This window comes from Ctenocephalides felis, unplaced genomic scaffold, assembly GCF_003426905.1.
Source record: "Ctenocephalides felis isolate EL2017-DRISC unplaced genomic scaffold, ASM342690v1 CF-g0.4_SCAFFOLD_00845, whole genome shotgun sequence".
Taxonomy (NCBI): domain Eukaryota; kingdom Metazoa; phylum Arthropoda; class Insecta; order Siphonaptera; family Pulicidae; genus Ctenocephalides; species Ctenocephalides felis.
Genome location: NW_020536999.1, coordinates 8166182 through 8192384, shown reverse-complemented (window position 1 = coordinate 8192384; position 26203 = coordinate 8166182). Strand labels below are relative to the sequence as shown.

At 27.3% G+C, this 26203-nt stretch overlaps 2 protein-coding genes across 5 annotated transcripts in view; both read left to right on the top strand.

Annotated features, from left to right (window-relative positions):
- LOC113363921 (probable Ras GTPase-activating protein) overlaps positions 1-26203 on the top strand; it is a 201414-nt gene that overhangs the window by 25500 nt on the left and 149711 nt on the right. Inside the window, exons 1-3 of one of the 4 annotated variants that reach the window (XM_026606404.1) lie at positions 5323-5391; positions 7664-7778; positions 24990-25040. The exons of 1 other annotated variant lie outside the window; for it this stretch is intronic. In XM_026606404.1, coding sequence (XP_026462189.1) covers positions 7739-7778; positions 24990-25040 — 91 coding nt within the window. In that variant the 5' untranslated portion in view covers positions 5323-5391; positions 7664-7738. Of the gene's footprint in view, positions 1-5322; positions 5392-7663; positions 7779-17371; positions 17431-24989; positions 25041-26203 lie in introns of those variants that run through there. 2 more of the 4 variants (XM_026606406.1, XM_026606402.1) reach the window with 2 other exon arrangements.
- On the top strand, positions 17710-19982 carry LOC113363923. Its single transcript, XM_026606407.1, has 2 exons — positions 17710-18416; positions 19410-19982. The coding sequence occupies exons 1-2, from the start codon at positions 18291-18293 to the stop codon at positions 19923-19925; spliced, it is 642 nt and encodes a 213-aa protein (XP_026462192.1). The 5' UTR covers positions 17710-18290; the 3' UTR covers positions 19926-19982.

Here is a 26203-nt window from a genome sequence, read left to right as displayed (position 1 = left end):
ATATATTTTATATTATATATATATATATATATACATGGTCTGTTCAAAAAGTACCCGGAATTACTAATAATTAATTTCGCGGGTCTGGAGTGTCTGATTGTCAAAATTTTTTTTTTTATTGTGTTGGTATACATGCCCCTAAAGTAGATGAAATTTTCAGCTATATTCACTGTTTACTTTGTCTGTGGTAGTCGCTAAGGTTCGACGTTGTTTTTCGAGCTCGGCGTCGATTTTTACAATGGAAGAATTGAAAAGTCAAAGAATTTGTATTAAATTTTGCGTAAAAAATGAAATAAAGTGTTGCAAAGTGCAAAAATTCACCAGATATGGCTCCGTGTGACTTTTTCCTATTCCCAAAGTTGAAGAGACCCATGAAAGGACGGCGCGGTTTTCCTCGATGAAGAAATAAAGGCCGAATCGCTGAGAGTGCTCAAGGACATATCAAAAAGTGAATATCAAGGGTGCTTCGAAAATTGGGAAAAACGCTGGCATAAGTGTCTTATATCTGGGGGGACTACTTTGAAGGGGACCACATTAATGTAGACGAATAAATAAATATTTTTTTGAAAAAACGAAAATTCCGGGTACTTTTTGAACAGACCTCGTATGTAATGAAATATTAAAATTTATTTATTTTATACGTTTCGACTCTAATTGTGTGTCATCATTCAGCACAAACACGAACAGAAGATGAATGACTAAATTAGTGAAGACAAATATGTAACAAATTAAAGTTGAAAATTAGAAATAATTATAAAATACCTTCAAGGTAACCTATTTCATTTTATTTTTATTAGTTAAAAATTAACATCTAAAATTTTTATTAAAATAGGTTGTTTTTTTTTGTTCTTTCTCTCTTATCTTACTGTAAGATGACAAATTAAGATTATCTAAAAAGAGACCTATTTATTTTTATTAAGAACTATTTGGTTTCAAATGATATTTTTTATCACCTTCTGTTCTATTTAAGGCATATGGGGCACATGGCACTTTATTACATTTTAAACCACTTGTAAAGAATTTAATTGACACTTGTCTATATATAAATACACAGGGTGTCCCGGAACTCAACGTTAAGCCAAAACGGGGTAATAGATATTCGTAATCTATCAGAAAAACAATTAAAAAATTAACGAATTTTAAATTTTTTATTTTTTATTTAACGGTTTCTACATCAGCTCTTGGACCTGTTTTTAAATTGTAATTTTTTTTTTAATTTGTCCCATTTTTCCGGCAATTGCATTGTGTTCGAGCAATAAGAGCTGAGCTTAATATTTCATAATTGTCACTAATTATAAATTTAATTTGATTATTAATGTAATTATGAACAACTGCTTGTAAGTCTTATCTTCACGGGAACACGAATTCGTGTCATCTATTGTTTTTTTTTATTTAAAAGAAATCGCTGCAGTCGAATATTGTGCAACCACAATAATATATATATATATATAAATAAATAAGTATATATATATATATGTATATATGATAGGCAAAGCGTCCAATTGAAATGAAATTAATTTAAAAAATATTTCTTTTAATAATATCTATAGAAGTTTACTCGCGTTTTAATAGAAAATTTTAATATCCGAGTGAGTTAAATGGTTTTTGGTAAATCTTAGTAAACTTTATCTAGTTTCTACTAAGTTAAAAGTATTAGAGTGCCCAAAATAAAGTTTTCAAGTTATATTAGGAAATGTAAAAAAATATCCCGAGAGAGTATGTGGCTAATATATTTATAGACGTGCGTTGCAATCCGTTTTATTCAAAATTTTAGTATCAAAGTATATAAAACAGTTTATATGGTATTTTTGTAAATTTTATCTAGTTTCTACTAAGATAATAAAATTAGAGTGCCCGAAACGAAATTTTCAAATTATATGAAGAATTGTAAAAAAATATCCCCGTCCATATATTCGGAGTATAAAGAAGCATTAGTCGACACTATTTTATATTTTAGTTATAACCAAAACTTGCGTTTTAAGTAGTTTTATTTAAAGTTTTTAATATCCAAGTTTATATAGTAACTGATATGGAAATTTAGTAAATTTTATCTAGTTTCTGATAAACTAATAAAATTAGAGTGCCCAGAATGAAATTTTCAAGTAAATTAAAAAACATGCCTTAAACTATATATTAACGTATTTATGTTAACATATTTATGTTAACCATAAAGGTGAGAGTTGCAACTCGTTTTATTCAGAATTTTAGTATTGAACTGTATAAAACTGCTTATATGGTATTTTAGTAAATTTTATCTAGTTTCTACTAAGCTAATAAAATCAGAGTGCGCGAGAAGAAATTTTTAAGTTATTTGAAGAATTGTAAAAAAATGTCTCGATTTAATATAATTAATAATAGACTACTGCAACTAGTTTTAATTAAAATTTTTGTACACACATATTTTTTTTATTATATTATTATTAAATAAGTCTCACCTCGTTGTTACTTGACATTTATCAACATCTGTAACAAATTTTCTAATTAAAAAGTAAAGACTTCGAATAGCAAAATGTCTATTTAGTTTTAAGTTTCTGAAGAAATAACCGAAACGCGTAGTATGAATTTTGTTAATAATAACTGAAATTAAGTAAAAAAAACTAATATGTACGTAGAAAACAGTCAATCACCCATAGAATGTGATCATTCCAGTTTTATCAGTTTTTTTCTGCATTTCCACGAGATTAAAACATAGCGGCTTATATTATAACATACATATAACCATCATCATCGGCACAGAGTCCGTTATCGAATCTTTATAAATATTCATATATGAGAATATATATATATATTATATTTATATATACATATATAATATATATATATATATTTATATATACATATATATATATATATATACATATATATATATATATATATATATATATATATATATATATACATAAAAGATTAGAACTTCGTACTACTTGAACGTGTGGAAATATAATATATCTGATCTTAGCAGACATTGCCAACTCATACAATTCTTTACGATTGTTTGTATAAATCAAAAATTTCGTTTAAGTTACTCTGATTTAATTAGCTTAGCAGAAACTAGATGAAATTTACAAAAATACCATATAAAGTGTTTTATAAACTTTAATATTAAAATTTTGAATAAAACGAGTTGTAACGCAATGTTTATTAATTCAGCGTTTTGATTACATATGGTTCCAGGATTTTTTACATTTATTTATATAACTTAAAAATTTTGTTCTACACGCTTGATTTTTTTAGTTTAGTAGAAACTAGATAAAATTTACAAAAATGTTATATAAACTGCTTTGTATACTTTAATACTAAAATTCTGAATAAAACGAGTTGCAACGGTTAGCCTTCGTCCGTATATGGTTTTGGGACATTTTTTCACATAACATGAAAATTTTGTTCTGGGCACTCTAATTTTATTAGCTTAGCAGAAACTAGATAAAATTTACTAAAATACCATATAAATTATTTTATATACTTTAATACTGAAATTTTGAATAAAACGAGATGCAAAGCTCAGTCATTTGGTCATATGGTTTTGGCACATTTTTTACATTTTATAACTTGAAAATTTCGTTCTGAGTACTCTAATTTTATTAGTTTTTCAGAAACTAGATAAAATTGATTACATTTCCATATCAATTACTATATATACTTGGATACTAAAAACTTTAAATAAAACTAGTTGCAACAAGCGTTTGATTATAACTAAAATTTCAAACAGTTTCGATTAATACTCTTTCATACTCCGAATATATGAATGGGGTCATTTTTTTTATAATTATTTATATAACTTGAAAATTTAATTTTGAGCACTTTGATTTCTTTAGCTTAGCAGAAACTAGATAAAATTTATTAAAATACCATATAAATTATTTTATATACTTTAATACAAAAATTTTGAATAAAACGTGTTGCAACTTTCAGCCTTTAGTCATATAGGATTTCGGGACATTTTGTTTCATTTTTTCACATAACATGAAAATTTTGTTTCGGGCACTCTGATTTTATTACTTTACCAGAAACTAGATAAAATTTACTAAATTTTCATATCAATTACTATATTTACTGGAATACTAAAAACTTTAAATAATATTAGTTGAAACACAAGTTTGATCATAACTAAAATGTGAAACAGCAGAACATACTTTAATTCTAAATTTTGAGTTGCAACCTCAGCCTTTGGCCGTACAGTATATCGGGACATTTTTTTACATTTTTTCACAAAACATGAAAGTTTTGTTCTGGGCACTCTAATTTCATTAGTTTAGCAGAAAACTAGATAAAATTTACTAAAATACCATATAAACTTTTATATACACTTCAATACTAAAATTTTCAACAAAACTTGTTAACAACTTGCAAACACACTATTTATTTATTGGCAAATCCAGGACATTTTTTTATACTTATTTAAATAACTTGAAAATTTTATTTTGTGCTTTTTGATTTTTTTAGCTTAGCAGAAACTAGATAAAATTTTCTTTTATTGTATGTAACATACTTTTTTTACGCGGATACAAAAATTTTGTATAAAATAAAATCTTTGTAACTAAAATATAAAATAGTCTTGATAATTCATTTTATACTAATTCAATATACATAAATATATATAAATATGGCAATTATGGCAGTATGTTTTTAATAGCTTTTTTCATACTTATATAAGTTAATTGAAATAAATATAAATGGAAACAATATTATATTATGATGATAGTATAATGATATTCCCAGAATAGGTGTATACAATTTGTATCTTTATGTAAAAATCAATGTATGTATTTAAGTCAAATAAAGCAAATTTTCAAATTAATTTAATATATATAAAAATATATCAATAAAATATAATGAATGAAAAATCAAATTATAAATTTTAGCTCACATAAATATAATATAATTTTAACATTTTACATAAAAAATAACATTTTTGGTCAAAACGACGGGTCAAAGCTATAATTTTGAAAATTTTGGGAATTTATTACACAAACTTTACGTTAGATGGCGACTTAATTATTTTTAGGGCCGGCAAAATGTCCATCAATGCTTTCTTAAACTAGAGAAACATATGCTTTTATTACATACACGATAACAATAATAAATACGTAGATAAAACAATATATATATATATATATATATATATATATATATTTATAAATGTATAAGTGTGTCCATTTTCTATGTCGTATTTTTCTGTGAGCAGTTTGCATTGTAACATCGCGCATGGTAGACATACATTTTTATTTTCTGAGTGAATTCTTTTGTTTTGTTTTAGAAAAAATAGAAACAAATACAAAACACGAGTTTGAGAATTGTTTAAAAATTTTTTTATCGAAAGTTCGAGGTGTGTTAGTGCTGTGCGAAGTGTTTAGGTCGATTTTGTTGAGTTTGAAATTGGATTAATTAATGGTTGGAAGATGGATTAATAAATAAATAAAATTTAGTTAATTGATAATTTTTATATATTTGTGTTTTTGGGATATTTTTTCATTCTGTGAAACCCTTATAAATTTATAAACTGCGTTTTTTTATTAACACAAAATTTTATGAATTAATGTTCAAGTAAATGTTTTATTTTACTTAAAAATGTTGTAGTGTTATTGTTTGTTTGACCAAATCTTTTTAGTTAGTTACTTGTCTTCGCAAATTATATTCTATTTCAAGAATTTATTAGAAATATTTAAATAATTCAATTTTTTATATAAATTTATTTAATTTTTACTAAGTTTAAATTTTTTCCAACCGAAGTTATTTTTAATAAAAATATTTCGTTAAATGTTATTTTTATTTTGTTATGTTTTGTGCTCTAAAAATGTTGCGGTTTTAAAAGCTTGCACGAACAAAACTGTTTTTTTTAAGTATTCTACTTTAATAATTTATTTAAAAATATAGAATTAATTTTATTCTTTGAATAATTTTATAAATTTAAAAATAAATTATCATTCATTAAATTTTGTCACAGAAACCAATTTTCAGACGATAAAATACCAAAAATAACATTTTTACGTATTTATATTTAAATATACACACACATTTAGATTCTACATTTTACATGTACATTCTATATTCTACATTTTACTTTTACATTTTTCATTTTGCATTCTACATTTTAAAATCTACATACTACATTATATATCTACATTCTACATTTTAAATAATTCATTATACATTTTAAATTCTTCATTATACATTTTACTTTTCATATTCTACATTTGCACTCTTTATTGTGCATTCTACATTTTAAATTCTACATTCTACATTTTATATAATACATTTTCCTTTTACGTTCTTTATTCTACATTTTACATTTTAAATTCTACATTTTACATTTTACATTCTCTATTTTATATTCTACATGTTACTTTTACATTCTTTATTCTACATTTTACATCCTAAATTCTACATTTTACCTTTTTTATATTCTACATTTTACCTTTTTTATATGCTACATTACACATTTTGCATTATATACATTTTATATTTTACATTTTAAATTCTATATTTTACATTTTACATTTTAGATTCTATATCCTACATTCTACATTTTAAATTCTATATTCTACATTCTGCGTTTTATTTTTTATATTCTACATTCTATATTTAATTTTTTATATTCTACATTCTATATTTAATTTTTTATATTCTACATTCTACATTTTTAATTCTACATTTTACTTTGTATATTCTACATTTTTCTTCTACATTATTTATTCTAGATTTTAAATTAATTTTGCATTCTACATTTTATTTTTTTTATTCTACATTCTACATATTACATTTTATATTCTACATTTTATATTTTTCATTTTGCATTCGACATTTTAAAATCTACATTTTATTTTTTATATTTTATATTCTATATTTTACGTTTTATATTCTACATCTTAAATTTTACATTTTAAACCTTACATTCTACCTTTTATTATCTACACTTGACTTCTATATTCTTTATTCTACATTTTAAATATTATATTCTGCATTTTGCTTTCTGCTTATTTTGCATTTTACATTTTAAATTCTACATTTCATTTTTTATATTTTCTATTCTTTATTTAATATTCTACATTTTACTTCTACGTTCCTTATTCTACATTTTACATTTTATATTGTACATTTTGTACATTTTGTACTCTTTTATTTTGCATTCTACATTTTAAAATATACATTTTATTTTTTATATTCTACATTCTTTATTCTACATTTAAAATTTTATATTCTGCATTTTGCTTTCTGCTTATTTTGCATTCTACATTTTAAATTCTACATTTCATTTTTTATATTTTACATTCTACATATTACATTTTATGTTCTACATTTTACTTCTACATTCTGTATTCAACATTTTACATTTTTTATTTTTGCACTCTTTATCTTGCATTCCACATTTTAAATTCTACATTCTACATTTTTTATCTACTATCTATATTTTACATTTTGCATTTTATACATTCTACATTTTACGTTTTACATCTACATTTTAAATTTTACATCTACATTTTACATTTTATATTTTGCATTTTACATTTTTAATTCTTATAATTTTAAAATGAATTTTTGAAAAATGAATAAATCGAATTTCGAGTAAAAATATTTCGTAAAATTTTAAACACTTATTGATTTTTTCATTATTTTATTTATTTATTAATTATCCAATTTCAAACGTCAATATCGATTTTCCTAGAATTTTTTCAAAATGTGTTGACGTCTTCTAGAGTGTTGTCAAAAAGCATGTTCGAATTTTGTGAAATGAACTGTCATGTTTGTGTTGTGTTGTACAAAGTTGGACGGTTTAGACGGTAAGATGAAAGATTAAAAGATATATTAAAGTAATATATCATTTTAAATAATTCATAAAAAAATATGATAAGGATAACAATTTAAGACATTTTTCAATTGAAGATTTTGTTATCATAACATTATTTCTTGCTTGTTTTTGTGTAAAATACGCCTGATCGCACAGCAAATAGTTAGACATCTTTTCTACCTGCCCACTATATATTATGATCTCTTTTACGGCAGAATTGCTTTATTATTATTATTATTATTATTATTATTATTATTATTATTATTTTATTTCTAATATTTTAATTGCAAACTTATATCGATGTTTTTATTATTCTTATCGATAATATAAACACTTGCCAAACCGCGAACGTTTTTATCAATATCGACATATGATTCATTCGAATTTCTGATTACAATATCGTTTGAGATATGAGTTTTTATACTAATAATTATGTAGAAATCACAGATAGAATGCGATTAAGTCTTTATTATTAATTTTGCGAAGAAAATTCACTTATTTTAAATTTCTAAACGAAACAGGCTAGGTCTTTTGTCTGGGTATGTCAGGCTCAATACGTATGTATAAGGCTGAAAAATCACTTATTTTGGATTTTTAGACGTATTTGAGTTGTTTCTTTTTTTGCTTAGCATAGGAAAAATCAAACGTAACAGGCTAGGTCTTTTGTCTGGGTATGTCAGGTCAGAAAATCCACTTATTTTCGTTTTTTAGACGTATTAGAGTTGTCTCTTTTTTACAAAGCATGGGAAAAATAAAACGAAACAGGCTAGGTCTTTTGTCTGGGTATGTCAGGCTCAATACGTATGTAATGCTAGAAAATCCACTTTCTTGAGATTTTTAGACGTAGCAGAGTTGTCTCTTTTTTACATAGCATAGGAAAAATAAAACGAAACAGGCTAGGTCTTTTGTCTGGGTATGTGGGGCTCAATACGTATGTTAGGCTAGAAAATCCGCTCATTTTGGATCTTTAGACGTATTAGAGTTGTCTCTTTTTTCACAAGAAAAATGAAACAGAGCAGGCTAGGTCTTTTGTCTGGGTATGTCAGGCTCAACACGTATGTAATGCTAGAATGCTAGAAAATCCACTTATTTTGGATTTTTAGACGTAGTAGAGTTGTCTCTTTTTTACATAAAACGAAACAGACTAGGTCTTTTGTCTGGGTATGTCAGACTCAATACGTATGTATTGCTAGAATGCTAGAAAATCCACTCATTTTGGATTTTTGAGGTAGTAGAGTTGTCTCTTTTTTACATAGCATACGAAAAATAAAACGAAACAGGCTAGGTCTTTTGTCTGGGTATGTCAGGTCAGAAAATCCACATATTTTGGATTTTAGACGTAGTAGAGTTGTCCCTTTTTTACATAAAATGAAACAGACTAGGTCTTTTGTCTGGGTATGTCAGGCTCAATATGTATTTAATGCTAAATAATCCACTCATTTTGGATTTTTAAACGTAGTAGAGTTGTCTCCTTTTTTACATAGCATAGGAAAAATAAAACAAGACAGGCTAGGTCTTTTGTCTGGGTATGCCAGGCTCAATACGTATGTATTGCTAGAATGCTAGAAAATCCACTCATTTTGGATTTTTAGACGTAGTAAAGTTGACTCTTCTTCTACATAGCATAGAAAAAAGGCAACGAAGCAGGCTAGTAGTCACACGATCAATCCCAAACTCGTCCAGCTCGATATCAAGCAGTATGATATCAAATTTATGCTTGAATAAAATCTCAAATGGAAATCAATATACCTAACTAAAAGCACGTCTTCGCCACCTGCCCTGGATAATTTTTCAATATAGTTTAAATTTTACACCAGAGTCCTTTACAACGTACTTGAAACCATCGCATGTCATCCGCCAGTAATTATGGTTTTATTGTAATGTTACGTAATTGTTGTAACTAAATAAAAAATAATAATAATGCTCTAGAGTTAGTCTGGTCGCAACCTTGGTCATTCATGCAAACATCATGGAATATCAACATTTTAAATCGACTTTATTGCCGACATGAAAGTTTTGTTTTTAATTCGCTGACCATTGATGAAATTGGATCGATAAGGTTGTAAATGAGGCGAAGAAAGTTTCTTTAATGGAAATGAAAAGGAAAAGGTTACTGATATAAGATAAAAAAATGTAGGCAAAGGTAGAAGGGAACCAATAATTGAAGCGATTGAAGCAAAACTTATTTGCTACTGTACAAGATGGCATTTAAGTAAAAATAAATACATCATATAACAATTTTGAATATAGTTTATTAGTAATATGGTAACACTCGCGATGCACACATTTATTAGTGTCAAATGAACCATTATACACATTTATATAATGATAAATTATAAATTATATATTTATAAAAGCATTAAAAACATGTATAATATTTAAAAACAATAATGCAATTAAAGTCATACTTAAAATATGACATGATCGGTTTGTCGTTGTAATTAGCATTTAGAAATGAACCTTTATTAGAAAAATGAAGTAATTGCTCATTAATAAATTCTTTAATATTCGTTCACACAGTGGATTGTGTTAAACAACGCCTAAACAAATATTGTTTTCGAAACTTCACTCATCATGTAATAATTGTGTTTGAAGAACTTCACGTAATTAAAATTAACATGCATTCATTGACTGCTTGTATTTCTTTTACTTTTTCGCTGGTGATATAATCTCATTATTTGAACAGCTGTAATATCTGTCTTGCCTAAAAAATATTTTTCATTTTATTAACTTAAAAAGATAAATAGAAGCTATGAATAATATAGAAATAATTTCTAATCAATAAACTTACGTTCAGTACACGGCACAAATGTTTAATTTGTTTTATTATTTTTGAGGAACAGGGTAAAATATTCTTCTGGTTGAGACATTTTTTATTAAATTCATAGATTTGTACTATGATGTAACTTTAAAATGTTTATTTATCTATACTGATTTCCTTGTTGATATCGGTTCGCATACAACGTTGATGCCGGTACGCATACAACGACAGATCTCCATTTGTACGGATTTACGCGCTAGTCTCGCCTAAAGAAGTTTTACTTCAAAATTAAGATTTTGAATAATAAATATTTTTTATTACATATTAACTTAGTGGGATTTATTTCATTGTCTGGCAACACTACGTATAATTATCTGGCAACACTTTATATATACTGTTGTAAGGCAACACTATATATACCAAACTGGCAACATTTGTATCACTGTTATTATATACGTTTATATATATATATATATATATATATATATATACATATATATATATACATATTTATAAATAAACTTAGTCTATAAATATAAGCAATTAAAGCTGTTATTATAATTAGTAAAGAAACGATAAGCCATTAAATAATTATCGTTATCAGAAAAACTAAAAACGAATAAGCTTTTTAAGATGATAATTATCGATATATATATATATATATATATATATATATATATATAATTAAAAATGAGTAATACGACTCTTTACGAGCAAGGTCAAATGTGAAACCAAATGTATTTATATATATATATATATATATATATATATATATATATATATATAATTTAAAATGATTCATCCACAAATTCTTACAATTTTCTACAATGATATGTATTTTTTTGCTAAATTTTATACCCAAAGGCAATTTTGCAAAATGTTTCCGAAAATCATCGTTTTTAAATGTCATCATGACATGACGAAAGCAAGTTTATTTTTTGGTTAATATCATTTTATTCTTTGAACATCTTTTTGAATTAAAAATTTTATAATAATCTAGGATACTTCTATCCAATGATTGTTATTTCTGAATTTTGTAGAGAGTGTAATTAGAGACAATAAATTTTTAAAATAGATTTTTTTTCTGCTAATTTTAAGAATCAGAATTACAATACAATCTATAAGTTAAAAGTTATGGCATTGAAAATCAATACCAAGAAGAACAAAAAAAATAGAATAAAAGGAATTAAAGAAAAGAAATAGAATAAATAAATTAATAAATAATAATTAAAATAATAGTATTAATAATAAAAACAATAATCAATAATAAATAATAATTAAAAATAATAAAATGGATATCAACGAAGTTAACGATATTATATTTTGCATTCATATGTATGTTTTACATTCTTCCAAATAGTAGGCAACCCAATGGTTGTCCCTCGTCGATGGTAATGACTAGTAAATTTTAATCTGCAGTTTCAAGTGACAATGTACTTTACTACTGCTTGGTATCAAGTTCTCCAAAGGCAATCCAATGATTGTCTTATCTATATTATATTTTACACTAGCCTGGGATTATATTTATTTCATACGTTTTTCCAAATAGAAGGCAACCCAATGGTTGGCATATTACATTTTTTTACATATATTTATTGCTTATCAACATAATATTAATTACAACAATTGCGAGTAAATTTTGATCTGTTGTTTCAATTGACAATGTACTTTACTACTGCTTGATATCAGGTTTTCCGCGGATTTGAAATGGATTGTTTGTGATTTATTTAGGGATTTTTTAATACTATATACCTATGTTGATGTTCAAAAATATGGATAAAAAATTTATCCCAAATTTTGCTATCTCGAAATTCGGCAAAGTTTCTTGAAATTACCTATAGAACTTCAATCGCAAATTACAGCCCAATGATTGTCCTATCTATGATATTTTATACTAAAAATCAATGGTTGTCCTATGTATTTCAAGTTATTTTTTGTAATACAAGTCATACAAAATGTCCCTTTGATCGATACGAAATTTAGGTTCTGAATTTGGTATCGATTTTAAATGAAATAAAAAATAATATAACCTAGAATATGTTTTATAAATACCAATGAGTATATAATTATATAAATGAGATCTTTCAGAGCACCGTGTTTGAGAAAAATATGCCAAAAAATGCATTTTTATATTAACATTTGAAAAAAGTTGATATTTTGAGTATTTCTAGTAACACTTACGGCCGGTTTAATAACGTTTTTGTATATAAATAAAACTACAAACAAAACTACTTACTACAATTTAATCATAATTACATAATATTCACGTAAAACATCCAATTAAACGTAATTGAGCATCATCTTTCTTCATATTTGTTTGACATTTGACGTATTAGCCACCATTCATTGTTTTATTCAAATTACACTTCTACAAAAAAATTTAAATTAAAAATGTAAAGTTTCTACACGATTTTGAAATAATATCTCACCTCTCACACAGCCTACTGATTGGCACGAATTTTTAAGACTAAGAGTGGCCAAATCGGTTTAGCCGTTTTCGAATTTTAGCGGATCATTTTATCGAGAGCTCCATTTTATATATAATATATTATATATATATATATATATATATATATATATATTTAAAATGTTTAAAACAGCTGACGATGTGATAACAGAAACGTATCGCATTTCAGCAAATTTTGCACGATTTAAGATTTGCATACACGCATATATTATTTAGTGAATAATTTAAGATAACATTATCTATCTTATTGTTTCAAATCTTACAAAAGTATACAAATAGAACAGATAATTAAATTTTGACCTCGATGGGTAAAAGATAGAGTCAATGCTAACAAATATATTAATAATAATTTAATTAGGAACAATAATAATTTAATAAACAAATGAATTTTTGACACATGAAACAAAGTTCTAAATCATTTTTTTAATAAGTATAAATATTTTTTCGTATTGTTAAATAATTTAGTAAAGTAAACCAAAATACGACATGCATAAGTTTATAAAAAATAATGTATATGCAATTTTGGACTTGTTGCATTATTTATTAAACTGAATTATATAATTACATCTGCCAAACACATAGACCAGCGGTTTCCAACCTTTTCTCCCTTGCGCCCCCCTTTCGAATAAAAAAAATATTGCGCCCCCCCCCTTCTTATTTTTCTAACAATTTAATTTAAATATACTTAATATAACTGAAATTATGCCAAATAATACACAGTATTACAAAAAATATACATACAAACATAACTATTTATTATAAGAATTTTCTGTTTCACATAAGTAAGATCTCACAAATGGGAATAAAATTTCTGAAGCATTATTTGTCAAAGTAGGATATTCGTCCTTCACTGGTAACCAAAACTCAACAATATATTTTCGTCCTGAAATATCTGCTAAGTCTTTGAAAAATATCAACTAAATACGCAAATTTTGCGAGGAACTTTGTGTCCTAAAACAAAATTGCTCCGTCTCTTTTGTTATCAGCAAGAAATATAGCAATTTCTTTTTTGAGCTCAAACACTCTTAGAAGTACTTTAAGTATTTTGCTGATTTGTTTTTGACACTTACTCAGCATTTAAAAATAATATTTTTGAAACAGCTTCGCGCCCCCCTTGGAACGGTATGGTGCCCCCCAGGGGGGCGCGCCCCACAGGTTGGAAATCACTGACATAGACTGTTGATTGTATCTTATATTATTTTAATTTCTGGCACATCTCAGCTGCTCTTCGGTAATAATAATGTAGACATTACATTTGTCTTGTATATTATATTCTAATATTATCTAGGCTAATAATTTTACCTAAATTCAAATTTCAAGTGAATTGACATTTCTTCAAATGTTTTCAATGTCAAACAAAGATAAGTGTTTTTTTATGATTTTTTCCATTCATTTCTACAATATTACTATAGTTTTCAATTTTAATTGTTTTCCAGTTCCATAGGGGCGCCACTAACTATATAATAATGAATTATATAATTTCATCTGCCAAATACATACACTGTTGACTGTATCTTACATTATTTTAATTTCTGGCACATCTCGCCTGCTTTTCGGCAATAATAATGTAGACATTACATTTGTCTTGTATATTATATTCTAATATTATCTAGGCTCATAATTTCAGCTAAATTCAAATTTTAAGTGAATTGACATTTCTAGCAGATGACAGTCAATGTCAAACAATGATAAGTGTTTTTTTGTAATTTTTGCCATTTATTTTTACAATATTGCTACAGTTTTGTCGTTCATTGAATCCTAAAAATTTCCTTTGATAAACTCCAAAAAGATTTATCAAAATCCGAATAACCGTTTAGGAGAAGTATCAAATCGTACACCCGTACAGAAGAATTTTATATATAAGATATATGTATATATATATTTGTACATTAAGAGGAATTCTTCACAAAGTCGCTTATTAAATTGGCCTCAATTGTTTCCATCAATAAATTTATTAAGACCCGTTGAACTTTACACCTATTTATAGTATTTGTTCAAATATCTTCATTAACAACACTTGTGGCAAATTTCTTAGAAATTTTTTTAAAAATCAATTACAACCAACAATCTTATATATAAAAATGGATCGCAAAATGTGTTGGTAAGCGCATAACTCAACAACGCCTGGACCGATTTGGCCAATTATTTTTTTAAAATGTTTGTTCAAGTCCAAGGATGGTTCTTACGGCGAGAAAAAATCGAATAATTGTCGAGGAAACTCTAAAATCAGCCCTTTTCTTTTTCTCATACAAACGTTTTCTAACTAAAACGTAGAATCAATTTGAGCTTTATTGCTATTATATAAAGTTCATATTAAATTACAAGCACTCACTATGTATACTTCTCCTAAATGATTATTTGGATTTTGATAAATCTTTCTGAAGTTTGTTAAGGAAATTTTTTAGGATGTATGTGATTATAAAGTACTGGGATGTATGTGCAATATTGTAGAAATAAATGAAAAAAATGCAAAAACGATATGTCATTGTTTGCATTGAAAACAAATGAAAACTATCATCTGCAAAAAATTTCAATTTACTTATGAACCTAGATAATATTAGAATATGTATAATAAATTCATGATTATGAATAAGAAAAATGAAATGTCTACATTATTATTGCCAAAATGCAGCTGAGATATGCCAGAAATTAAAATAATATAAGATACAGAGTATATGTATGGCAGATTGAATGATACACATATGAACAGGATATGACAAATTAATTCACTTGAAACATGAAATTAAGTATTAATCAGGGCCGGTCCTACCTTTAATGCGATACATGCGAAAAATACGAGCGCACGCCTTAGGGGGCGCCAACACAAGATTCGGATATTAAATTTTCAATATAGTGTTTTTTTTTTTCAATATATTATTTTTTTGCATCCTATACTAATCTTTCTACAATATTTTTAAAATTCCTAAAAATTTCACTTTATAACAACAAATGGAAAAGAAAGGATATTCATACAATTCGACTCTAACGATATCGATTAGGAGAAGTTTAATATGCAATATTCTTAAATAATAAAAAAATTAAATTAAAATAATCCGACAAGAAGTACAAGTGTTATATTATGGTTATGGTTATGTTATACCGTTTAAAAGATTTTATTTTCCAATATAGTGTGGAAATTGAGATTCATCATTTTATTCAAAGTAGTTCTACATTTAACATCGCTCTTATTATAAATGTATATGCATTTTGGCGTGAAGAGTAATTTAACTAGTGGTGTATGGCATCGTGCCTTAAGGCAAATTGCTGGAACTTCCCGTACCGTAATGAAATATTCGAGAAATATTAAATGTTTTCAAATATATTATTACAACAAATACTGTAACTTTCATTATTTTTGCTATCTTGTGTGTTATATCTGAGCAAATCAAATGTAAATCATAAATAAATCAATTTATCTCCAGAACATTGACAATCGCCATTTCATTTTAAATTCAATTTCAAAAAAAAAAAAAAATAGTTGCCTAATTTACACAAAATTGAAAAAGTGCTCCCGTATAGTCACAGTCTAAACGCATTTGTAAATAATTCTGTGCGACATTTTCACTTGTACTGTGCTTGGCTTGGCGGCATTTTCACATTTTTCAATAGTTTTCAAAAAATTGGAAAAGTGCATAAACAGTCTAAACGCACTTGGATAAACATTTGTACCAGAGCGGCGCTTAGACTGTGCTTATCCTGGGTGATTTTTTGAATTTTTAATCCAAAATTACAAAAAATATTTTTCGAAAAAAAAAATTAGAAACAAAAATTTTTTTTGCAAAAGCAATTATTTTGTTGAAACAAGCAGAAACTTTTTTGAATCATTTAAATCGGATGCTTAGTTCTCTCAAAAACTGCCATTTTTTACCATTTAGCTCTGTATCTACGAAACCGCTGGCCCTACCTTTGCCAAAAACTAATCAGCACAGGAAGTTAATAAACAATAATTATTATTTTTATGTAAACGGTAAATATTAGTATATTATATTAAAAAATTGTAGATATGGGTGGGTACAGGACAACGTCTGTCGGGTCATCTAGTATAAATATATATATATATATATATATATATATATATTATAAATGTGTCTATTACCCAAGCAACAAGTGAAAAATATACCCTCACCAACAAATACCATGTTCGTAACTTTAATTTGCGTCCACAGATGGCGACACAATAAAAGTTCTAAATTTAATAAGATATAAATAATGTGATGTGATGATAATTTTAATCGAGTTTCATACATGTCTTTATTTATTATTAAATTTGATGTGTTATTCGTCTGTGATAAATATATGAATAATAAATGCCCGGGCTTTTGTCCCTTTCGAGCATCGATTTGAGAGCAATGACGTCAGACAGACGGCTCTCGAGAGGATTTCCTTCTTGTCTTAAGGGCGAGGACGAACCGGAGGGTAAGAGGAATAATAATTTAATAGAATTTATAAAAATTAATATTTTTTTTATATAAATAGCATGACATGTGGACGGAATACATAGACATTAGCTACCCATACACTAGCGTTCTTTCCTCTAGGAAAACCGTTATTCCTGACGGAAAGGGGATTCCCGAAGGAAAGATTTGTGTGTTAGTGAAGCGTGACATGACGCTCCAGCATTACTAATTTCTTTCGGGGATGTCTCGACGTTCCTGCCCAAGACATAGTTAGTGGGCACGTAGTTTTCGCGCAGGTTATGTAGTCGCGTTGTTCTTTCTTGTTGCGTGGTTGGACACGGGTTGTTCTTGTGCAATAATAATATTATTGTTTTTTTGTGAATAATAAATAATATTAATATTAATATGGAGGAAGAATTGAGATTGACTCAAGTAACCGAACTGAACGATGATGATTGTGAAGAGAAAAGTGAAAAAGGTGACATAAGAAATGTCCCAAAAGGGATTTTGAAAGAATTTATTGAGACTTATAGAGCTCATCCAGCTTTGTGGCAGATACAGAATAAAGAACTATACCAAAACCGTAATTTAAAAAATAAAGGCTACTTGGAATTGCTAAAGATTTGGAGAAAGTACGATTCACATGCTGACCACAAAACAGTAAAACAAAAAATTCAATCAATTAGAGGATCCTTCCGCAAAGAATTTAAAAAGGCAAGTATACACTTGTTAATACTCGTAGTTATACATAGATAGCTGTCCCAAAAGGGTGCAAAATAGTAAATAGTTTAATATTATTTAAAGGTCGAAAAGTCAAAGCGATCAGGCAGAGGTGTTGACGAACATTATAAATCACATTTGTGGTATTTCAAGTTATTGATGTTTTTAGTAGATCATGAACTACCAACCAGTAGTTGTGACAACATCAATGAGTCAACAAATAGCCCATTTCAAGAACCTGTGGAGGAAATAGACGAGCCCAACGAAGGCAATGAAACCAACGAAGTATGTTCATTACAATCATTTTATCATTCATTTTTATTACAAAATTAGATAGGTAATTGAAAAATCTTATTATAAATTTCTACTCATAAACCAATATATTTCTTGATTATGCTTTCCCTTTTGCCACCATTGCATGTTGCCAAGGAACACTACCATCACCGTTGAAGTAATGGAGGTATCTATCGCGGCTGCGTTTTGCCTCCAAAGTCATATTACGAGTTAAATTCTGCAGTCCATAAAAGTCACCAGTATCAGTTCGCCAATCCCCATCTTTGCGTAGTTCATGAGAGCTTTTATCTTCCGAGTCCACACTTTTCTGACTGAAATATGATGCACTGTTGCGCCGCAAAAAATTATGCAGAGCACAAATTGCCATTATAACTAATGTTGTGTTTTCCGGTTTCAAGGCAATTGCGGTATGAAGCACTCTGAATCGAGAAGCAACAAGTCCAAAAACATTCTCAACAACATTTCTAGCCCTGGATAATCGGTAATTAAAAATTCGTTTTTCATAGGTCAATTCCACTTGACTAAATGGCTTCAAAATATGTGAATGCAAGGCAAACGCCTCATCTCCCACAAAAACGAAGTTGAGATGCTCGATGTTATCTACTGTTTGTGGTATATTTAACTGATCGTTGATAAGTTTGTCATAAAACTTAGTGTATTCCAAAATACCACCATCTGAATTTCTTCCATTTTTTCCGACATCAGCATAAACAAACTCGTAATTTGCATTTACTAATGCCATCAACACAATGCTATAAAATTTTTTATAATTATAGTAAAGTGCTCCTGTGTTTGGCGGACATGCGATTCTAATATGTTTGCCATCCATTGCTCCGCCACAGTTAGGAAATTGCCAACGGGTATCAAAATCTTCCGCAATCTTCTTCCATTCTGCTGTAGTAGTAGGAAACTAAAAATAAAGTTATATGTGTTAAAAAAGTAAAAACTTATCTTCGAAGTATGTAACATATAAATATTTTTTAGGGAATAGCACATAATGTAGAGTCAGTGGTTAATACTAATATTAACACCAACAACAAGAGATATAGGAATGCAGACGGTCATAGCCCTGCACAAAACAAAAAAATCTGTGAAGACAGGGAGCGGAAATTATTTCTTGCAAAGTGTACTGAGGCACTAAACTCCAAACCAACAGAAAATGATGCCCTGGGTCAATACATAAGTGCAAAATTGGAAAAAGTCGTAAACCCAGAACAAAAGATGTATGCTGAAGCATTGCTAACTAAAGTACTTAATAAGGCAATAATGGGTCAATTGAATGAATTCGTAGATGTAACCTACAGTAATGTAGGACTTTATCCTTCTAATAATTTTTCTCATGTGTCGCCAGGGTCCTCGGCCCATTCCTCATTAGCGTCTAATTCCTTTCCGTCTCCTTCCCTATCAAACAATTATTCCACAGCGGAATCTACTCCTGCTGAAAATGTTAGCCCTATGGAAGGTTTGCGAGCTTATTTTTCCTCAGCAGGTCGTGAATAACAATTATATAATTTTTTTACGTTTTCTTGTTATAATTAGGATGAGTTTTTTAGTTTATTTGTATTTGTTAAAATAAAGAGAGGACTTTTTGCACAAGGTATTGTACTTACTTTCATATATTCCTTTTGCAGAACTTTATAGATGACTCTACATGTTTCGGGAATTATGCGACCTAATGATTGCGGAGAAATGCCACTACTGAATTTTAAACATTCGTAGCTTCTTCCAGTAGCTAAGAATCTTAACGTTACAATAAGTCGCTCTTCTGCTGGTATACTATCTCTCATTTGAGTATTTTGTTTTTGTATATATGGGCCAACTAATTTCAACAACTTGTCAAACACGTCTGCACTCATCCTTAGGTAATTTTTGAAATCGTCGGGTTCATTTCTTTTTAGTTCTTTCAAAAGCTTCATATCGCCGTATTTCGCTCGTTGCAGTAACCATGTTTTGGACCAGGCACGTCTTTTCTTTTTTCTTTGTTGCTTAAAAACGAAGCCTTCACTTACTAACCCAGCACATGTGATAGCAATAATTCTTCGTCTTCTTTCCATAAATAATAATAATGCAAAATAGAAAATTATTTAATATTTTTTTATATAACCGCACTAGTACTCAGCACTATACACTCTGTAAATTTATCGTTTCACAATTAGCAAAATCCTTTTGTCAAAAGTAAAGTGATCGATCGTCAGGATAGATGTGTCTAAAAATGATAAATTTACACACTAACCAACATGCTTTCCGTACAGATCCACTTTTAGGAAGAAAGATTGCAGAAAATATATTTTACGTTAGTGTGCTGTAACAGGATTATTTTCCTCATGAATGTGAGATGACAAGTCTAACAGGAAAATACGACAAGAAAGATGGTAGGAAACAGTTTGTGTTAGTGGGTGATCAACAGATTTTTTTCCCTTTGGTAATCTGACAGGAAAAACCGTCAACGGAAAGAACTGCATGAAAGAACGCTAGTGTATGGGTAGCTATTACACTACATGGACTGCTAGTCCTCATATGTTTTCCGTTGTCTACAGTGCTCAACTGTGACGTCACGTGTCTGAGCGAACATTGCCGACGACAATCGCGTGCTCTCCCGATTGATTAAATGCCATATGTCGTATGTTACGTGCCTAACTTAGGCCTTATAATATATAAACCGATTTTAACAGGTGGATTCGATTTTATGTACACAGGCGAAATATTATTAATATAATTTCTTACAAAATTATCTAAATAAAATAAAACATATGACATATGACATTTGAGCCGGTGGAGTTGGTAATGTTCGCTCAGACATGTGACGTCACCTTTCGCACTCGCAATTTTCAAGCACATTTCTTTATTTGTACAGAACTGATAGTATTAAAAGAAACTTTTAATTTTATTATCTGGCAACACTTTATTTGTACCACTATCGGCCAACACTATAAGCGTCATTATCTGGCAATACTTATGTCACAATACTTTAGTTTCGTTCCAGAGTTAAAGAAAAAATATTTTTGAATAGTTTTATTTAATAGTACTAATAGTTATAAGAGTAAATTCTGTGTCGTGAATTTTTTCTTGTTTTTTGTATTACTTCTTAATTAAAATTTTAAATATAATATTTTTTATATTACACTATAACTGTAATACAAAAGTACTTTTAATAAAGATTGAATGATAAATAATTACATTCAATATATTATATTTTCATATGAATTGATATTTTTAAATAATTTGTTGGATTTTTTTTTCTTATCTGGCAACACTTTATAAGTTTTAGTTTACTGTATATGGCAACACTTACAGATGACTAAGAGTATAGATTTTAATGAACGACTCTGAGGAATACTAATATTATTAATGAAAATGTCTGGAATATTTATTTTATCGTGATTATAATGTTATAATTTTATACAAATCAATATAGTTAAATAATTTGCGGAATTTTTTTTCGTTATATGGCAACACTTTACAGGTTTTATTTCACCTTATATGGCAACACTTGAGATGATTAAGAGTATAGGGAGCATCTTATTTATAAAAATGAGTGGAGTGCTTATTTTAATGTGATTATAATGTTATAATTTTATTTAAATCAATATTTTTAAATAATTTATGGGATTTTTTTCGTTATCTGGCAACATCTGTAAGTTTTATTTCACTTTATATGGCAACACTTGAGATTATAAAGAGTATAGAGCTTAATGAACGACTCTGAGGAACATCTTATTTATAAAGATGACTGGAATATGTATTTTATCTTGATTATAATGTTATATAAATCGATATTGTTAAATATTTTGTGAGATTTATTTCGTTTTCTGGCAACACCTTATAAGATTTATTTTGCTTTATATGGCAACACTTGAGATAATATCTTTTATTATTTTATCTTAGTTTATGTAATTAAATAATATTCTTACATTCTGTATTATGTAATTTTGTGTTATTAAATGCAATATGTATTATACTATATATTGTAATTTATCCATATTATGTGTATAATAATTGTATTTTTAAGTCCTCGTGGAACTATATGGGCTATATGTTTAAAATAAATAATTAAGAGTATAGGACTTACCAATCGGCTCTGAGGAACACCTTATTTATAAAAATGACTAGAATACATATTTTATCCTGATTTTACATAAAATATAGAAAAAGAGCAAAATTATAAAATATATAAAAAAATAAAAAACTTTATTCATTTTAACTCTATTTAAAACGTACTATTTTGAGACAAGTGTTGCCGGATTATGATACAAATAAAGTATCATCAGAAAACGAAATAAATCACTTTAATCAAAGAGATCGATTTGTACCAATAATTAAGAATTAATAATTTAATCTTAACTGTGTACTTTTTTTAAAATTCAAATCTCTCGAAACATTTTTTATTTGTTATCACATCGTTAACAAATATTCTATACAAACAATGCTATAATATATTTTTCAACAATCTTTTACCTTATGCAATTAAAAATCTCTCACGGCCAGATCGTAATCTACACGCGAAAATACACCTATTTAACATATACAATTATTATTATACAATTTTTATTTTATTTTTCTACAACATTTCGTAACATCTGTACGAATGATAAATTTAAATTTACATTAAATAAACTCGAAGTACATTGTCATTTGTTTTAATTCTCGTGCGAATGTCGGATACAGTTTTTGTGCTTGAATTTCGCACACTTTCTCACAAATGGCACTTTGACGTGTCGAAACCGAGGGAAATTTATTGTGATAAAAGAATTTTACAATTGAAGTAAAACTTCTTGAGGTAACTGGTTAGGCACGACTTACTTAACAATGTTTTAATCGATATTTTTCATTTAATTCAAGACAAATAAATGAAAAACTTATAGAAGGACAATTGTCAACCGAAGAGTCAAAAATAATTAAGTTTATAAAAAAATAAGTTCACCAAAAGGTAATTGCAACCGAACGATTACAATCAAAATTTTTCTTATACTCAACACAAATATTACAAACAGTAGGTCCTAAGATACCGCCTTGAGGAACACCTTTACTTATATTTCCCCATCTCCTTGGGTTTTCTTAAATTTCTAGATATTATGAATAAAATTGAATATACTAATCATGTAATTCTATTTTAAATGCATTTAATATTACCATAAAAATAAAATTTATTTAAAATATCACAAAACAGTCGAGCCTAAGAATCGTCCTTGAGGAACACCTTTACTTATATTTCTCTATCTGTTTGTGTTTTCGTAAATTCCTAGATGCTTCGGACGAATTTAAATATACTAGTTATGTAATTCTATTTTAAATATATTTAATATTACCACAAAAATAAATATATTTAAAATGCCACAAATCAGTTGGGCCTAAGAATCGTTCTTGAGGAACACCTTTACTTATATTTCTCTATGTCTTTGTGTTTTTTTGAATTCCTACATGTTTTGGACGAATTTGAATACACTAATGATGTAATTCTATTTTAAATACATTTAATATTACCGTAAAAATAAAATATATTTAAAATATCACAAAACAGTTGAGCCTAAGAATCGTCTTTGAGGAACACCTTTACTTATATTTTTCTATCTCTTTGTGTTTTTTTGAATTCCTAAATGTTTTGGACGAATTTAAATATACTTATCATGTAATTCTATTTTAAATATATTTTATATTATCACAAAAATAAAATATATTTAAAGTACCACAATATAGTTGGGCCTAAGAATCGTCCTTGCGGAACACCTTTACTTATATTTTTCTATCTATTTGTGTTTTCTTAAATTCCTAAATGTTTTGGTCGAGTTTGAATATACTAATCAAGTAGTTCTATTTTAAATATATTTAATATTACCATAAAAATAAAATATATTTAAAATATCACAAAACAGTTGAGCCTAAGAATCGTCTTTGAGGAACACCTTTACTTATATTTCTCTATGTCCTTTTATTTTCTTAAACTCCTACATGTTTCGGACGAAATTAAATATAATTATCATGTAATTCTATTTTAAATATATTTAATATTACCATAAAAATAAAATATATTTAAAATATCACAAAACAGTTGAGCCTAAGAATCGTCTTTGAGGAACACCTTTACTTATATTTTTCTATCTCTTTGTGTTTTTTTGAATTCCTGTTTTTTGGACGAGATTAAATATACTAAATAATAAATGTTATTTTAAATATATTTAATATTACCACAAAAATAAAATATATTTAAAATATCACAAAACAGTTGAGCCTAAGAATCGTCCTTGCGGAACACCTTTACTTATATTTTTCTATCTCTTTGTGTTTTCTTAAATTCGTAAATGTTTTGTACGAGTTTGAATATACTAATCAAGTAATTCTATTTTAAATGTATTTAATATTACCATGAAAATAAAACATATTTAAAATACCACAAAATAGTTGGGCCTAAGAATCGTCCTTGAGAAACACCTTTACTTATATTTCGCTTTCTCCTTGCGTTTCCTTAAACTCTTACATGTTTAGAACGAATTTAAATAAACTAAATATGTAATTCTATTACAAATATATTTAATATTAATTTTATTAATTTTAATATTTTTTTTCCAGGTGAGTGCAAGTCAAAGACACTGCCCAGAACCGAACGATCGAAAAATGCAGGTAAATGCATTTGCAATTAAATTAAATTTCTTTCTATTTATATATGTATTTATTTTTATGTGTCGTTTTTAATAATCGTAATTATGTCAATTACTACTTGCCGTATCTAATTGTTAATTGTATTAAATTAATTTGTTATAAATAATTGATGTACACGGTAAAAGAATGCAAAGAATTGTAATGGGCATTGATGCGAAAGTTAAATTGTAAAAATGATAATTTTCTTTTTTTATTCAAATAACTAATTATTTGTCAATTACTTAAATTAAAAATATTATCCTTGTTCTATTATATGATATTTTTATATGCAATCAAAATACCACAAAAAAGAAGGGCCTAAGAATCGTCTTTGAGGAACACCCTTACTTATATTTCTCCTCCTTGTGTTTTCTTAAATTCATAGTTGTTTTGGACGAAATTAAATATACTAATCATGTAATTCTATTATAAATATATTTAATATTACCACAAAATTAAAATATATTTAAAATGCCACAAAACAGTAAAGACTAAATATCGCCTCTGACCTAAGTTAGTAAGAGTCTATAACCTAAGTTGGATGTAAACGCATATAATGAGCCAAAAAAATTTGAAATCGGTTCAGCGGTTTAGGAGTACATTGAGGACAAACATCGTAACAATATATTCTTTTTTATCCACGTGATCTATAAAGTCAATGGCCCTTAGTGCATCATCATCTTGTGTTATAACTAACTGTATTATAAAATTGCATTATTCATATCCACACATGGCTTATAATAACAGTCCGGTTATAATGACGATTTAGGTCACTATATGCGAAAATTCTTCAATTTTTTCCTAATTTTACCATGTTTGATGGCGTTCGTGCAGATTTTTTATTATTAATTATTACTATTATTATTAATTTAATTAAAATGATGAATTACTATGGCGTGTTAGTTTGCAATAACCGCGGCAGCACACTTGATCAGTGAGTTTGCTGCTTTTGTTAATGATTGCCGAGTTTCTTTAACGTTAGATGGCATGTTCACCTGGTGGCACGGTTACCTAGATAACTTCTTCTTTGCAATATTATTACCAGATTCCAATAACTTTAATAGAAACTAGAAAATAGATGAGACGAGGTTTTTAACGATTAAAGATACTACTTTACAATCAAAATTTTACCAAAATTCATTTGT

Bases quoted from the DNA above. Each gene is read 5' to 3' on its own strand.
- LOC113363923 (XM_026606407.1), top strand. From the start codon at position 18,291: ATGTTTTTAGTAGATCATGAACTACCAACCAGTAGTTGTGACAACATC. The intron at 18,417-19,409 runs GTATGTTCATTA...AATATTTTTTAG, and splicing joins AAGGCAATGAAACCAACGAA to GGAATAGCACATAATGTAGA.